Source organism: Pleurodeles waltl, chromosome 12 (genome assembly GCF_031143425.1).
Source record: "Pleurodeles waltl isolate 20211129_DDA chromosome 12, aPleWal1.hap1.20221129, whole genome shotgun sequence".
NCBI lineage: Eukaryota > Metazoa > Chordata > Amphibia > Caudata > Salamandridae > Pleurodeles > Pleurodeles waltl.
Window position 1 is genome coordinate 634,403,450 of NC_090451.1, and position 16,441 is coordinate 634,419,890.

The 16,441-nt window shown below is 38.8% G+C and overlaps 2 protein-coding genes across 4 annotated transcripts in view; one reads left to right on the plus strand and one right to left on the minus strand.

Annotated features, from left to right (window-relative positions):
• The window catches only part of S100A1 (S100 calcium binding protein A1), a 714,879-nt gene that overhangs the window by 71,257 nt on the left and 627,181 nt on the right, over positions 1-16,441 (plus strand). The gene's annotated exons all lie outside the window — the stretch shown is intronic.
• The window catches only part of LOC138268443 (protein S100-A16-like), a 94,122-nt gene continuing 79,521 nt past the window's right edge, over positions 1,841-16,441 (minus strand). For all 3 annotated transcript variants that reach the window (XM_069218078.1, XM_069218079.1, XM_069218080.1), the window contains one exon: positions 1,841-3,515. In XM_069218078.1, the coding sequence (XP_069074179.1) occupies positions 3,360-3,515 (156 nt within the window). In that variant the 3' untranslated portion in view covers positions 1,841-3,359. The remainder of the gene's footprint in view (positions 3,516-16,441) is intronic.

Sequence of the window (16,441 nt, forward strand, 5' to 3'; positions counted from 1 at the left end):
CAGGTCTGGCGGCTCCGGGGAATACTGCATCAAGTTCGGAAATCTGCGTCTGACCTCATGGCCACAGGTTCAAATCCTGGCTGGTCTCTAACTTTTCATTATTCCAGACGCGATAAAAGGAATGCCATTGTGCTGATAAACCACTGTTTTTGAATACCGTGATATCTCAAGATGTTGACGTGCGTTTTCTACAGATACAACTATTATGACAGGTTTGGCTCTCGAGTTTATTTCTTCCATTTGAATTGCCCCTTCCCAAATCAAACAGCTGAACTGGCGGCCTTGTATCACTACAACCAACTCTGCACATAGGACAGGGCACTAAGGCATGATGCCCGTGTAAACATTGAACCAACGGCCTGTGCGTGTGTAGGTACCGTCTCCATGGGAGACGACGCACACACTGTGACTGATACTTACTGCGTATGTAACAGATCCCAAGAGGGTTCAGGGGCATTGTATCCTCCAGGAGGGAAAATGTAGCACCAGCAACCTGTTATGAAACACATTCAAATCAAAACACTGTTTGCAACAGTTTCTACCATTCCTTCCCTTGATTTCACTGCGCGTCCTCTGGAACAAAGTGAATTACTTTAAGTCTTGAGATAAATGACGCAGCCTCCAATTTATTTTCTCATTACCAACACTTACCATGCAGATTTTCAGACGGTGGAAAGAGAATATACGCCTTTATCCCCGCCCTCCTCCTCTTTACAAATGTAATTTACAAAGAAATCCTATCCATACGTGTATAAACCTCTCTTCTCCCAACTCTCAAAGTCCTATCCAGAACACAGAAATAGTTAAACCTCAAGAACTTCAGTGTGCAAACTCTTGCAGTCCCAGCTGCCCCACCCTGCAACCCCCAGAACCACACTAGATTTTAACGTTTGTATTGCATTTAACCTCCTTTCCCTGTTGGGAAGAGGAAGGGTCAGTTATACCAATTTTAAAGGCGCCAATGTTTTTTCCTGATAATGCAGTCATTGGGCTGGATCCATCCCTCCCAGATCTACGCTGGACATCTTGGGCTTAAGGCGGACTTCATTTTCTGTGAATGTCAACTAGCTCTTCAGAGGCAGTCGGATGAGGGGATTTGATTCCAGTTTGGCTCTAATTGTTCATAAGTGGACTCTAGCAGTGGCAAATAATCATATTATGCAAACTGGGAGACCGTGCAATTTCAACAGGGGCAAAAAAACAGATCAGTGCATTATCATGGGTAGAAGCTTGGACCATTTGCAACATTTTGCCTCAGGAGTGATTCTCACAACATGAGAAGCTCGGAGGTTTGGAGGAGCAAGATCACTAAGTGGCAGGACCATGCAGTGCTATCAGGGGTCCTCTACCCCTGGATCCGAGTGCTGCCTACAGAGAAGAGGGTTTGCTAGGCCAAGGAGAATAAGGACGGAGAACAAAAGTGCATAAAGGAGTGTACTGGAAGAGCTTCTTTGGGGGAAATACTGACACATAAAATATTGCTACAACTTATTTCAACAGCTCCAGAGATCCATCAGCTGTGACAAAATGTTGGTGCCTGTACTGATCTTCCCTAGCCACTGTCCTTAATAAGAAAACAGTTACGTACCCGTAATAGTTGTTTAGTAACTTGATATAATAACTGTGCTATGCTTTACACAATTCTGCCAACTTTTTTGGGGTTACTTTAGAAATAATCTCTTATGTTTATGAAAATCAAAAGGGGTACACTGAGACCATGGGGAAGGTTACACTGACTCAGCATGGCATTGACTCGATGCCTACAACTTTTAAATCAACACTGTGTTGTACATTACTTTATCATGGTATAAATATCAACCCACAAAAATATCACTTCCACTACAGTAACTACCACTTTATTACCCACGTAATTGTATACAAGTAAGTATCGATTCACTATTCTGAACTCCACATCTACTTTCCATGATGGTATAGGATTAGTCCATGAAGAGGATTCAGTGCTTTTGCAGTTGCTGTTGTAGTTTCATATTTGACGGCAAAACAGTGGTATAATACCCAACACCATTTTGAAATTGGATGTGCTAATGGTTACGAAATGAAGAGAGATGGTTGCTTGAACATTCTCGGATTGGATTATTCTAGACACAAACTACTAACATCAGAGCATTAAGTGATACACGAAGGACAAAAAAAAGAATTGAGGTAATTTTAGGGTATTAACAATGAAAAAGACGAATTTGCTAAAAAAAAAAAAATGACAATATCCATTTTGGTCAGTTAATATCGGTGTTACAGAGTTATTCAACCATTTCCATCCATCCCTTTTTGGGCGCCATCTTTTTGTACCTGTAGCATATCAGTAGATGTTGTATATCACTGTGAGGAAAGTTCCATGACTAGGAGTGGGGATTGTGTGCATTTTCTACTGAAAAGCCCATATTTTTTTAAAAAGTATGCTTTTGGAGTCTACGCGATGATGTCAGAAGATAGGTTGGCTTCTGTAGGTTTTGAGAAAGCTTCATTAGATGAGGGCTCAGGGGCCTCCTTTGGATTCACAGTCTTCTGACCAAACAAATAATTAAGAAGGCGAGGACCAAATGGAATACTGAGGTCAGTGTGTCTACAATGCAAAAAAGGTATGGTGGTCACATCAACCATAAAAAATGGAATGAAACCAACATGAAAAGTCAAAGCTCCCTGCCTTTTAACACCTTGGAAAACAATCCCAAAGCTGGCAATAATAAAATATCAGCACATACGCAATAAAAATGTGTGCTACATTGGCATGCTAATTCAGGAACTTCGACCCTGAGACCTTCGATGTCAAACCAGATTATGTTCTGAGGAAGCTTAATCTCCGAGGAAGATTTACCTCCAGCACCTTTAATGCTATCAAATAAAAAAAAAAGGATTAGAAACAGAGTTGCACTTCTGATTTTTGTGAAAAAAAATTCAAAATCCAAACAGTAGACAGGACCTGAATCTATAACAGATTCATGAGGCAAAAACAAGCGTTCAGACAACTTTCTACATCGCTCTTTACCCACAGTTTGGAAGTGACCGAATTATGGTATCTGAAATTTACCTAGACCTAAGAAAGTTGGATTCTAATTGAAGTGAAAACATATGAAACAGAAATTCTATTTTTTCATGCATACATTGGTTACATTTAGCTATTGTTAAGAACACAATGGTTGATTGTTGTTTGCTGAAGCAAACCTATCCTCGCTAAAATACGGGCCAAGAAATGAATTTTGTAACCAATGTAACCGGATTCTTTCAGCAATATATCAACGTCTTAGGTTAGAAGTATTGCTGAGACTGCCAAGACAGCGGGTCATGTGTAAGTTTATCCAGCCACATGACTATATCAAGTGACAGGTTCTGCAGTTCCTCCTCTATCCGCTTTCCTGGTTCTGGATGGCCATTTGCTGACTGAGTTTCTTTGCAATCTCACTAACAAGAGTCCAGTACTCCTCAAAGCTGATCTTCCCATCGTCGTTTGCATCAAGAGATTTGATCAGTTTGTCGGCTCCTTCCTTGCTCTGTGTGTTCTGGGTAGAAGGAAAAAAAAAAATTAGTCTCACCAAAGCGTATTTTTACAAAACATAGATGTAACCTTTCTCAAACTCCAAACATTGGAATTCATTTAATTAAGAAAAAAGCCACTACGTGTGAAACCACTGTACTGTATTTTTGACATTTTGTGTACCGAAGTACACTAATGGGATGGTTGCAAAGACATAATATGTGCTTAACTTTGCAAAAAATAATAAAATATATATATTTTTTAAAACAAAAGACACCAACAATTGCCACGTGGTTGTTTTTCAGAATATCGACTACCCCAGTATTTTGAAGGTAAGTACATATAGTTAAGTACTGATTTCAATTTTTTAATTCAGGCTTCTCCAAAGCATGAAGTAGTTTCAATTTAATGAGATGTGTGATAACCCCTGGTACTGAAGTTACACCTTTGAATCGTAAGATAATGCCTGTGTTTGCAGCAAGGATAAGTGGTTTGGAAACCACTTATGAACCACAAAAGACCAGGCAGGTCCTTTTTAGGTCTGGCCAGGCTACTGCGTTTCCATACAAATTATACAGAATGTATATGTGTATATATATATATATGTATATATATATATATATATATATATATATATATATATATATACACACACACACATATACATACATATACATACACACACACACACACACGGATTCATCTATTCGTAAATTGTCATACACATTCTTTCCGCCCACCATAGCATAAAACATGAGTTATATCATTGACTTTTCATATTAACTTTAAAAAAAACACCTCTTTGTTTTGCCTGTACTGTGGGTGGCCAGTTAGATGGCGCTTTATTTTCACCTCCTTTTCAAAGTTATACATTATTATAGCTGCTTGCGATTTGTGTGCCTGGTTATGTAGAGATTTATTCTTTTATCCTTCACTAACAATAATAAAGTAAATGGGACACTGAAAAGTTTGCCGTTTAAAAAAACATGTATCTGTTACTAGTGATACAGTCCCATCTGTGAAAATTTATAAATATAACATTTGTAATGTCAGCATGTGGCGGCCACATTTAGGTTTTGGTCTTTGTGGCATATGTTTGAAGTAGAAAATAAACATAAAAAAACACTTTATAATTTGCAAAAGACCTAACCCATTTGTTTTGCCAATGATGGTTTTGTATGGTTGCAAAGCCCTAGCATGCTTTTTTTTAATTACTTAATTGTTTACACAACCCTCTCAGATTTCCTCCTGAAAAGTTTTGTTCCATTTTACAATTTGAATTCTTTAGCTGACACACCCAGAAGACAACGTAAACTTGAGTCAAGCTTTTTTTTGTCAATGTTTTATTGACAGTTTATGCAAAAGAAGTGTCAGTGATTGCCGCTCCCATCGTATAAAATGGAGATTGCAGCATGTGCCTTCACTATTTTTTTTTGTTTTGTAATAAGAACACGTTAGCGACTTTGAGCATCAATGAGTGTGGAGAAGTAATTTTCTTGCCAACAGCATGCATAGTTTTCCATTTAGTTATCAGGTGGTATCGAAAAACATGCTGGTGGCTTGACTGGTGTCCTGAGGGCTGCTCTATTTAAAGGGACTGGCTTCATTTTTTTTTCAGAAACTATTGGCTCATTGCAAAAAGGCTTTTATTTTGTATTGTAATGGTTTGTGTAGACAATGCTGATGTCCTATCGTAAATATCTGGTTCCCGGATCTATCATTGCCACTGAAATGATGGTCATCTTGGGCTTCTTTTAGTAGATCACAGAAGAAACAACTGGGTTTGTTAGTGAAATTGATTTGCCGCCTTGGCCATCAAAACAAAAACCTACATTGTGTGGCAGTGATATCCTAGGTAGAGAGCAAATTGTTGTCTTCTACAATGGCTATACAATAGTTCCATTTGAGCTCATTTTTTATAGATCTTGATCTCTGTCATCTTCATGACCTCATCATCTCATCATATTGCAGTGTATTTTCATTCTGTATTGCCATAGATCTGAGGGAGTTTTAGGGGCAAATTTAGGGAACTATATGCCTTGAAGGAGCAATCAAGGCCCTCACAACTTAAGCATACATCATGTTTCTAGCTTCCTAGATAGCTTCCCTGCCTTTTTTTTGCATCTTCTCCCTCCAAGACTTATCTACGTTCTACATTTGTCATTTGGAATGATTCAGACTTTCATTGTAAACATACAGGGACAACACTTTTCCATGTCCGCCGTCTATTCTTTTTGCTTTGTACAGTGGTCCTCTGCCATTTGCGCTAGGTTTGCACTTTATAAATACCTTCAAAAATCTAAAATAGTAATTGTTGGCAATGGTTTTCATTGGCTTCTGCTGGCATAGTTCTGTACAAGTTCCTGGGTGTTCACTTACACCTACGGCTACGGGACCCCACACCACAGAAATGCCCAAATTAGTTATCTTTCGTTCATTAAAAGGTGAAAATGCACTGTAATGGCAGATGTTTCAAGTTCAGCTATAGCACTTCTCTTTCCATTGAAAATCAGAAAAGTCCTTCCCAACACTTCCCATTCACCTGAATATTCCAGCATATGGAAAGAATTTGGTATAATTTCCTACATCAAAAACATCACGTTGTTGTAGAAGAGCTGTGAGATAAGGAGAATGACTCAGTTTTCAAAATTAGTATATTTCCTTCCTCCTCCTTTGCATTTTTTGTGTGCATCCTATCTATACCTTTATTCCTCCTTCCCTTTCCCAATCTAGCTGGTATGCACGTTTGCCTTCTGACCTACTTTTTGTACTTAAGTAATACAAATGTGCTCCATAACCAACATCTCCTATGGGATCTACATAGTTTTTCTTTTTAATTTAGTTTTACTACTTTTTTTTGTTCCTAGGGATTTTTAAATTTTTGAAACAAACTGTATTTCTAGAATTTGTTTCTCCACTAAAATGATTTAAAATTATTTGGCTTCCCAGAAATGTTTTTCCATTTTATTCCATAGGAACTTACACACTAAAGCCTTCTTGGTCTAGAAAATGTAATGCTCAAGTACTGCATCGACTCCACTGCTGCCCTGCATACTGGGGCATTGATTAAGAATTCATCACCTGCATAGCTTTTTACTGTGATGTTCATATTTTCTATCAGACAATGACGTTTTACGTAAACATATTTAGTTGATATTTGGATGTAATGACTGGAAGATGCATTTTCTTCTCTTCTCTAATTTAACCTTTTCTTTCCCTTGGTGTGATTACATAAATATTGGTTAAAATGTGTGTGTACGATGACTGCTTGCTTCTTTCCTTTTGTAAAAACATAATTTGGATGATAATTAATTGGCTAGAGTGGATATAATTCTTTTTTGTATGCTTTATATTTAGGACTTTGAATATATTCTGGCAAAAACATCTATAAACAAAACGATTTGCCCAGACCCCTCTACCTAGCAGCCTGTCTAGATCTTTAAAGAAAGAGGACAATGGGTCTAGAGAGTTCTTGAAACAAATAGAATAAAACTGGGAGCATTACGACAGATCAGGGCAAGTCTCACCAAGGCTAAGATTGTAGACTCCAAAACGGTGAGTTAAAGCTGTCATCGCCATGCCTTTCTTATGCAAAAGTAGTTTTAATATGTTGTGACAAACATGAAATACTACATTCCTAATCGCATTGTGTCCCATACCTGGAGAAGCAATGTAACTTCCCTTTCAAAAGAGTTAAATAAATGTTGATGGTTTAAAATGAAATAATTTTTTTACATTTTATTACATGTTTATATGTACCACCATCAAGAATAAGAATTACTTTCTACTCACTAAGAGATAATTTCCCAACCAACTTCAGCAAGTAGGAAGTAAAATACACGACTTTAAAACCCTGCCTGAAGCCCTGGCCTTAGTGACATTTCATGAATTATCACCCATCAGAGGCAATACTGATATATGACTGTTGGCCTCCATTCTAAGTTGTGCACCTCGATTTAGCAGTACTTCGTTTTCACCCAAAAACAGAGCTCCTGGCCGAATCAGGAATTACAAAGAATATTGTCTTAACACATTCCTTATAGCAGAAACATGTCATCAGCTAAAAGCTGGTGAAAGTTATGTCTAGGAAATAGCAGGAAAATCCGTAATCACCAGGTTAATTGAGTGGGGTTATCTTGAGTACTGTTGTAATTCCCCTTTTCTATGAGCACCTAGCGGGAACAACACTGAATACCACAGTATTCCACCATTCTGTAATTGTTAGTACCCACAGAGCGGGTAATTTCCAAGCACTGTATTTACGATGTGGAATTCTTGACCAATTGGAATGGACCTGGGACCAAAACGTTGGGCATCTTTTTCCAATCAAAAAATTATAGACGTGAATAATGGCAACTCTATAATGCTCTTGCGTGGTTTTCCACTTGTACTGTGTGATATATGTCTTTTTTCAAAGGACACTAATGTCTTTTGGTGATTTTACCAATATTTTTTTCCAGCTTTCACATAAAGTACAGGGGTCACGTTGGTAAATCAGTGGCTACCCTATCCTTAGGGCATCAGAGCAGCTCTCAGGAAGAGGGATAGATGGTGTAAGTTGTATAGTGTTCGCAGGATTCAACCCTGCCCTTGTTGACTTAACAGGCAGTTACAGAAGGCAGTGGAGAAAAGCAGATCTTTCAATCTCTGCTGAAATGTCAAACAAGTATCTTCACGCAGGGCAGTTGTAAGGGTTGGTTTATCCCCGGGAACGGAAACAAATAACTCAGTACCTTTATTTCCATTCTATTGTAAAAGCATCCACCATAGCGATTGGGTGAGGTTTTCTTTCTTTTTTTCCTTGACTTGAAGGAATTTAAACTTGTGACTACAGCAGAGAAGCAGCCACTGACAGCCGGCGTCCAACCCATGGCACCACTTTTTAGTTCCAGTGACAGAACTGGTGATCGGTTTCTGAACAGTCTTTAGGGACCAGGAGGTGAGCCATGTGGGGTTTGCGAGACCTATCAGCACATGGGAAATTCACATTTATATTGCGAAGCCTATGCGGTTCTGCATCAGCGTTCTTAAGCAGGCATCGTCTGGGCTACTGAAACCTTAGGTTCTACATGGAGAAGGTGACTAGTTGACTGTGCAACTCCAAAGCTTGAAAACCAGCAGAGGCAACCCACAGTGCAGGAATCCCTGTGTGCACAGGGGAATGTGGCACGGTTTTGAAGCCAGGAACAATTCACTCTGCAGTAGTGTCTAATAAATATTCATGAATCGGGCCATGGCCAGCATCTGCATACTAATGGTTGCTACACTCGGTGGAACTGGGATGGTTGTCCACAAAAGACAGAGGAGTTATGTTTAACAGCAGGCACTAAAGACTAATAGGACGGACCAGATAGTGCTTATTCTTGCAACTCCTCACGCACAGGAGCATTTATTTAGACCCCTGTTATCTTAGAATGCATACATTTAGGATAAAGTTGCTCCTGAAACAACGAGAGTGAGGCAACACAGTGTCCAAAAATCATTACCTGGATAATAAATAACATCTTTAAGAGAATGGCTAAACATCAGTCTTCCACACATCATGGACCGAAAATGACACCAATCCATTCATCCTTGACAAAGAGCATCCGATGCTATTCATTCAGATGCTGTTCACCCCCACCTTTACCATTTCTGCAGTTAAATCCATCATTCTCATATCTACGCACGCCCCATTACTTATCCTCACTACCTATGTATAATGTCAGTGACATAACATTCCCTCTGAATCCACATGCCCTCCTCTCACTCTGCCAGCTGCAACCCATGCTTCTCGGTGCACCCAGGCTTTAGGGATTTTTTTCTTTCTTGATGTTCAGTAAGTTCATAAAAGCAAACATGAATCATACAAAAAAATATGCGTCTACATAAGCAATGTACACCTAGAATATGTCATATTGCATAGCGTCACAATCCTTCCAACACTTACTTTCAAATTTTAAAGTGAAGTGTTTAGAGAGCATGCATACTGTTGTTGGTTTATCAGGAGCACAACTTGCCTGCACTGTTAGCCTCTGTGCATGTTCAGCACTATTTTGCAGCTTTGGTTACATTATGACTGGCAGTCAGATGACAGCCCATTTTTCTTCTTCCCCTTCAGGAGTATCTACACATTGTGCGCATCTTTTTTTACATTAATGTTTTAGCTGCCTGTCGTCTTCCCAAATGAAGGAAAGGCGCCGGTCTGATGTTTCTAATATTTTTAGTTGTATGCTGCCCCAGTTTGTCAATTTCAGTTGTTTCCTCGCGTTTCTGTAATGTCGCAATTAGTGCCACCTCCACCTTGCATCATTTCTTCAAGTCATTTAATCAAGTGGTTGCTGATGGCTTCACCGTGGAGGTTCATTTTATTGCGGCCAATTTCGCAGGTAGAAGCAAGAAGTTGTCTACGTATGTGCCCCCCTTCATCTTCTGGAGCCTGAGCATAATCCATAATAGACACACCTTAGGGCTTTAAAGGCCAGTCTAGTCCACAAGTGTGGAGACTGTGCTTGGCCCATTTTTCCAAAAGTCAGACCTTTACAGCCCCAGACAATATGATAGAAGTGAGCTGCCCTGTTGACATCTAGGGCATTTGTTGTAATCTAATGTCCAAGGGCTCTGTGTGTTCAGAATCTTTCAATGAATTCTATAACCCTGGAGGTCCTTGAAATGTAGGTTCCGAGCCAATGGCAGTTGCGGCTGGCTGGTGTTGAGAGCATCACATTGAATAGTGCGATCTACCATTAAAAGCATTGGAATTTATTTCAATTCGGCGTCATTACTACATATTTTGGTGACGATTTAACACCAGCACAGCCACCCGGTCATCGCCTCTTTTCAATGTGGACTTACCGCCATTCCTGCATACCTTGGCACTCTCATGTGAGTCTTTTTAGTCCCTTCATTTTTGCCTTGTCTGTGCGTCTGGAGGTGGTAGGAGTTTTGCCGTTGCAAGGCTATTTTGGCGTTTGTTGAAGACTAGGGCCACGCCTGACCACTAATTCGTTTATGTGCGAGGACTCAGCGCATGTAGGCGGAAGCAACCTGTTATACCTGTCTTTTTTTTTTTAATGAACATTGAGAAAGAACTCAGTGTTTGTTCATCATCTCCATGGCAACCTTGTCTGCGATCACAGACTTGTCAATCTAAAGATCGTCTTCATCGTAACATAACTTTCAAGGCTTATAAATAAGAAAGACTTTTACCTTAGTTAAATACTTTGACCTCCCTGGATAAATACTGAAATATTCCTCATAAATAAAACGTGGATAATTCAAATGGGTATTATTATTTTTTTATTCAAAATAATAGAATTCCCATAAATACAAAGTTTATATATATATATATATATATATAAACACACATATACACACACGCACGCACGCACTTTGGTAATTTATTCAATGATTCCAGAGCATGGATACCTCTTCAATTTTTCCACCACCGCAATTTTTAGCCCATCCTGGAGTACGGTAGATAGAATGGGAATATATTTTTCATAACTATTTGGAAGCGCTAGATGGTCAATAATTTACTCTTTGGAGAAAAAAAGCTATTTTATTGAACTCTTTAGGAAAAGAGGGCCAACATATTTTCAAATATTTGCCACTGGCCATGACTGATGTGGGTCAAGTTACTGAAGACAAATTTGTGGAAGCAAAAAGAAGACTTGAAGTGAGGTTCTCTAAAAGCACAAATATAGTTATGAGACGCTATACGTTATATACTTAGCCTCAAAGAGAAAGTGAATCAATTGACGATTTTGTGACACGCCTAAGAGAATTATCCTTAAAATACAAATTTGGGGCAAAGATGGATGAAATGATTAGAGACCAGTTCTACATTGCACAATGTAAAAATAAGATAATTCAAGAGAGACTTTGGGCAATAAGAGATCAGTCTTTAAAAAATGCAGTTGATGAATCGGACTATTGCATACAGGAGATTAGTAAAAAAGATTTAAGAGAAGAAAGTCAAGTCTCATCAGTAAACGCAGATGTTGCTGCTATGGGGCAGAAAAAAAGTTCTTACAAAACTTTGAAATATGGTACTCCTGCTAAGTCCTTTTCCAAACTTTGCAGCAAATGTGGGAGCCCGTATCACAATTCTGAGTCTACTCATTGTTATGCCATAGGCAAGGAGTGCAGAATTTGTGGTTGGAAAGGCCATTTTGCCAGGATGTGTAAAGATAGGGGCATCAAGAAAGGAAAAGTAGCTACATTATCAGAGGAAGTCATTGACACATCTGATTTAGCAGTGGATAGAGTGCTATATTTTAATGAACAAATTGAAGCGCTTGGAAGAAAAAAAATAGACAAAAAGCTAATTTCACAATTAAAGGAAAGGATGTAGAATTGATGATCGATTCAGGATCATTATACACTATAGTTCCAAGGGATCTGTTGACCTCTGTGTGGCAACATGTGCGTTTGTTGCCTAAAGATATCAATCCCGGTAGGTATCAAGGCGAAAGGATTTATATAATTGGGTATATGTTAACAGATATAAAGTTTAAGGACAGACAAATATAAGGAAAAGTCTATGTTGCAAAAACGGGTCCTCCAATTTTAGGGTGGTTTCATCAATAGGATTTGAATATTGTTCTAAGTGCTCGAGCACCTCAACAGATAATGATGGTGGAGGATTAGTCATGCGATATTTTAAAAAAGAACAACGTAAAGTCTTCAGAGAAGAAATTGGACAGTTGAAGGGTTACATACACAAAATTGAACTGAAGAAAGGGGCAGTTCCTGCCCAGCATACAGTGAGGAGAGTTCCTATAGCAGTGAGAGAAGTGAAAAGCTTGCTTAAAGAAATGTTTCATAATGGAGTAATTGAGCCTGTAGAAACATCGGAATGGATCTCCCCATTGTGATCACTAAGAAAAGCGATGGGAGTTTAGGTTTTGTGTGGATTTAAGAAATTTTAATCAGAATATTATAATGGTCAGTTTTCCACTACCAAATATCAATGAACTGATTTTTCTATTAAAAAGAGCTAGATTCTTCTCTAAAATTGATCTGAATCACGCATATCACCAAATACATTTGCACAAGGAATCTAAACATTTGATGGCGTTCATTACTATGGAGGGCACCGATCAGTTTTTAGGAATGCCTTTTGGTTTGTCATCGGCGGCTAGTTTTTTTTCAAAGGATGATCAAAGAGCTATTTCAAGACATGGATAATATCGTATATTTTCAAGATGATATATTGATCTTTGGAAACAGTGTAGAAAAACACAACAGTACGTTGGATCTTGCTTAAGGGACATAGCTGACGCTGGGATGACTTCGTAAGGAGGAATGTAAATTCTTGGTGGAGGAAATAGATTACTTAGGGCATACACTAACAGCTGAAGGAGTGAAGCCAAAAAGGGATTTGTTGAACACCATAAGTGCTGCACCTAAACCTATAGATAAAGATCAACTTAGTTCTTTTTTTAGGTCCTTTGTCTGGAATGATGAACAGGAAGAATTTTTTCATCAAATTAAAAATAACATATGTAACCCACACATATTAACCTCATTTGACACTAAAAAGAACACTGTTGTGACTGTTGATGCCAGTGCCACTGAAGACAGTGTCATTAGGAGAGATCGTGAAGATGCTGTTGCCAGTGTTGAGGAGACGTTGTCAGGAACATATGGTACCATAGGTGAAGTAGATTGGCCTACAGCTATGTTAAAGGATGAAGTTCTAAAACAAGTTGTAAAAATGATTAGACATGGCGTGAGGAGGGAAGAGTACTACACCAAATTCTGTAAGACCATTCTGCAAAATAATAGATGAGCTGCCTGAGATAGATGGAAGAATTTTAATGCATGGGGACAAAATAATTCCCCCAATAGGCGTTTGTAAGAATTTGTTCGATGTGGCTCATGAAGGGAATTTAAGACGGACTGTAACTAAAAAAAAGATTAAGGATAGATTATTGGTGGCCTACAATGGATGGTGATATTGTAAAATGAGTTGAACAGTGTGTTGAGTGCAGGGAGAATGAAAGAAGATTGAAAGTCGGTTCGCAAAGTGATGTGAGCAACATTCACGATCCTGGAATTCCTTGGCATAGTGTATCCTTGGATTTCATAGGACCTATGTTTTGGTTACACCACAGGAAGAACTTTGCCATGGTATTGGTAGTTGTTAATACACAGTGATTGGTAGTTAAATTTCTTTCTGAAATATCCAATAAGAAAAAACTTTAACATCATTACGTAAAGTTTTTCAGGAGGAAGGTTTTCCTAGAGTATTAATAACTGACAATGGTACACAATTGACCTCAAATAAGATGCGGGAATTCCTACTATTTGTGGCATTAAACATGCTCTAACTGCCTTGTATAATCCCACAAGTAAATAGCATTGTAGAAAGGGGTGATAAAGGGTGTGTTACAACTGGCATTCTCTAATGGCATTGATGAAGATAATTTGATATATGATTTAGTATGGGCGTATCATACCACTATAAAAATTCAAGTACCAATGAAGTTTCTTTTATAAGATGAGGGGTAGGACACCTACAACTAAACTGAATCCTTCATAGTTACAGAATTTGTTAGAAGTAAAATGTCTTGAGGAACGTACTAACAAAACTTTTGAAACTAGCAATGCTGGAAGAATTCAAACAGGTGATCTAGTAAAGGTCAAGGATGGGTGCATCAAGAGAGGGGTGGGAAACTTTAGAGGCCCGTTTGAAGTGAAGGAGGTTCATAGGTGGCATGTTGTGTTAAAAAATGGTGAATGTTGGAATAGGAGGAGAGGTGCCAAATATGGAAAGGAGGGTGTGGACAAGAACTAATTTGATAAGAATGGTTGTAATGGATATATGATGATGAAGGATGAAGATTTGGTGGGGAGCAAAAAAAAAACGTTGAGGATGATCTAAGTGGTATACAAATTAATGATTTAATTTCAGAAAGCAACATCCACGAAGGATCTCATGCTACAAAATATGTTCCTGTGGGTAATAAGACTTATTGGAAAATTACTATATTGAGAAAACCTCCAAGATATTTATCAGATTATGTGCAATGAGTAAGTTTGTATAACATATCACATATTACTTTCATTTTGGTGTTTTTTATTGTTGTTAAACATATTTATCTTTGTTCTTTTTGTTTTCTTATTTAAACTATTCTACTAGGTAATTTTTCTTTTTGTTGTTTTATGAACTCCAAGGAAGAGGATGTGTTGTAATCTAATGTCCAAGGATTCTGTGTGTTCAGAATCTTTCAATGTATTCTATTGCCTTGGAGATCCTTGGAATGTAGGTTCCGAGCCTGTGACAGTTGCGGCTGGCTGGTGTTGGGAGCATCACATTGAATAGAGCGATCTACCATTAAAAGCACTGCAATTTATTTCAATTCAGCATCATTACTACAGCATTCATCTTCAAACTCTATGTAGGTTTTACTGAAACATTTCTGTACAGACATAGCTGAAGTAGTTAATTAAATTGAATAAACTAAAATTGAGTGTTACTGAAAACTGGCAGCATGTGCCTCCCTGCCACACTAATCAGTTTGCCAGTCAGGTCCATTTCTCTCTGTTTCCAGTGTAGGTCTGGTGATGTTGCTTAGTGTAGTAATTTTCTTGTCTTCACCACGGCACTGTAATCTTTGCCAGCCTGCGGCTCAACCCAAATGTTATGAACTGTTCCCTCGTCACCACACAATACATGTGGATAGCCTGTACATATAAAATGGCTTTGGCTCATTAAGTTACCTACTTTACAGCACCCAGGGGGCTTGCTAGAGACTTCTACTCCAACTCGTATGTCCCGTGGCCTCCAACAAGCTCCACACATTTAGGGAAATGAGGGAGCATGCAACCAGCGGGCCCTTAACTCTCCCTTCTTGGAATTCTCTCCCTCTGCGGGTAAATGCAAACATTTGCAGAAGGAATTGGTGCTGTAGGCATCCTACCTGTGTGCCTTTATTTTTTACCAACATTCCCCCATCGCGCTCAGTGGCTTTAGGAGCCATTCTTACACCCATCGCTATTTCTACAGCTTTACTTTTCACTTCCCACCTTCCTATCATCAGGGTTTCTGAGCACAAGGACATGCCTTACTGTGGACACAGAAGTGCTATATACTGCATCAAAATAAATAAAATTAAGTCTCTTGTTAACTTTAAAATAAATCCAACAGAGTTAAGGGGAAGAACGTTCATTTTGGTAGACCGTACCACCATTAGCCACTCTTGGGTAAGCAAATCAGGACTGTCATTTTACACAAATATGTCAGTATGTGCATAAAAACTGCTTGTTTAAATTCTTAATGTTGACATATGTGCAAATGCAGTCACAGAACAAATGCAGCATAGATTACGTTCACTCCTCCTGGATTCATGGGTTTGTGGGTTTTGGGTTCGAAAACGTTGAAGTATGGCAGTCTGGAGATCCAGCATGCATGTCATTGGATGTGGTAGACGTTAAAAAGACAGGCTTTGATATGTGTGTGACTCAGAGATAGTACATACAGAAGGGAAGCTCAGATGGAAAGGAGTAAAGGTCGGTGGTACATCTTTCAAAGGATGTTATATGAACTACAGAGAAGCAGCATTGAGAAACCTCTGACCAGGCAGAGCTGCCAGGACAATGTACAATCTGAAGCACAAACCGATCTCATTCAGTAGAGACTCCTTCATGGTGGCTAGCCTCTCCTTCTGGAACTTATGCTCCATGCTGTCAGAAATGCATCAAGTATATCTGCATTACCAAAGCATTTGATGGCCACCTCTTCACACTGGCATGCAGTAGCTGAAGGCGCTGATACCAACTAACTTCTGATATTTTCTCTGTAAAAAGAAGGTTCTATCTAGGAATTTAAGAAGCACCTGTTTCTAATCTATGCTTATTTGGTCATACCCTTAATAACAAAGGCCACGCCTAACACAAAGTTTAATAAGTCTTTACCTAAACTTTGTAGGCCATGTCCCCCATTAAAGGCCCCAAAGGTTTAAT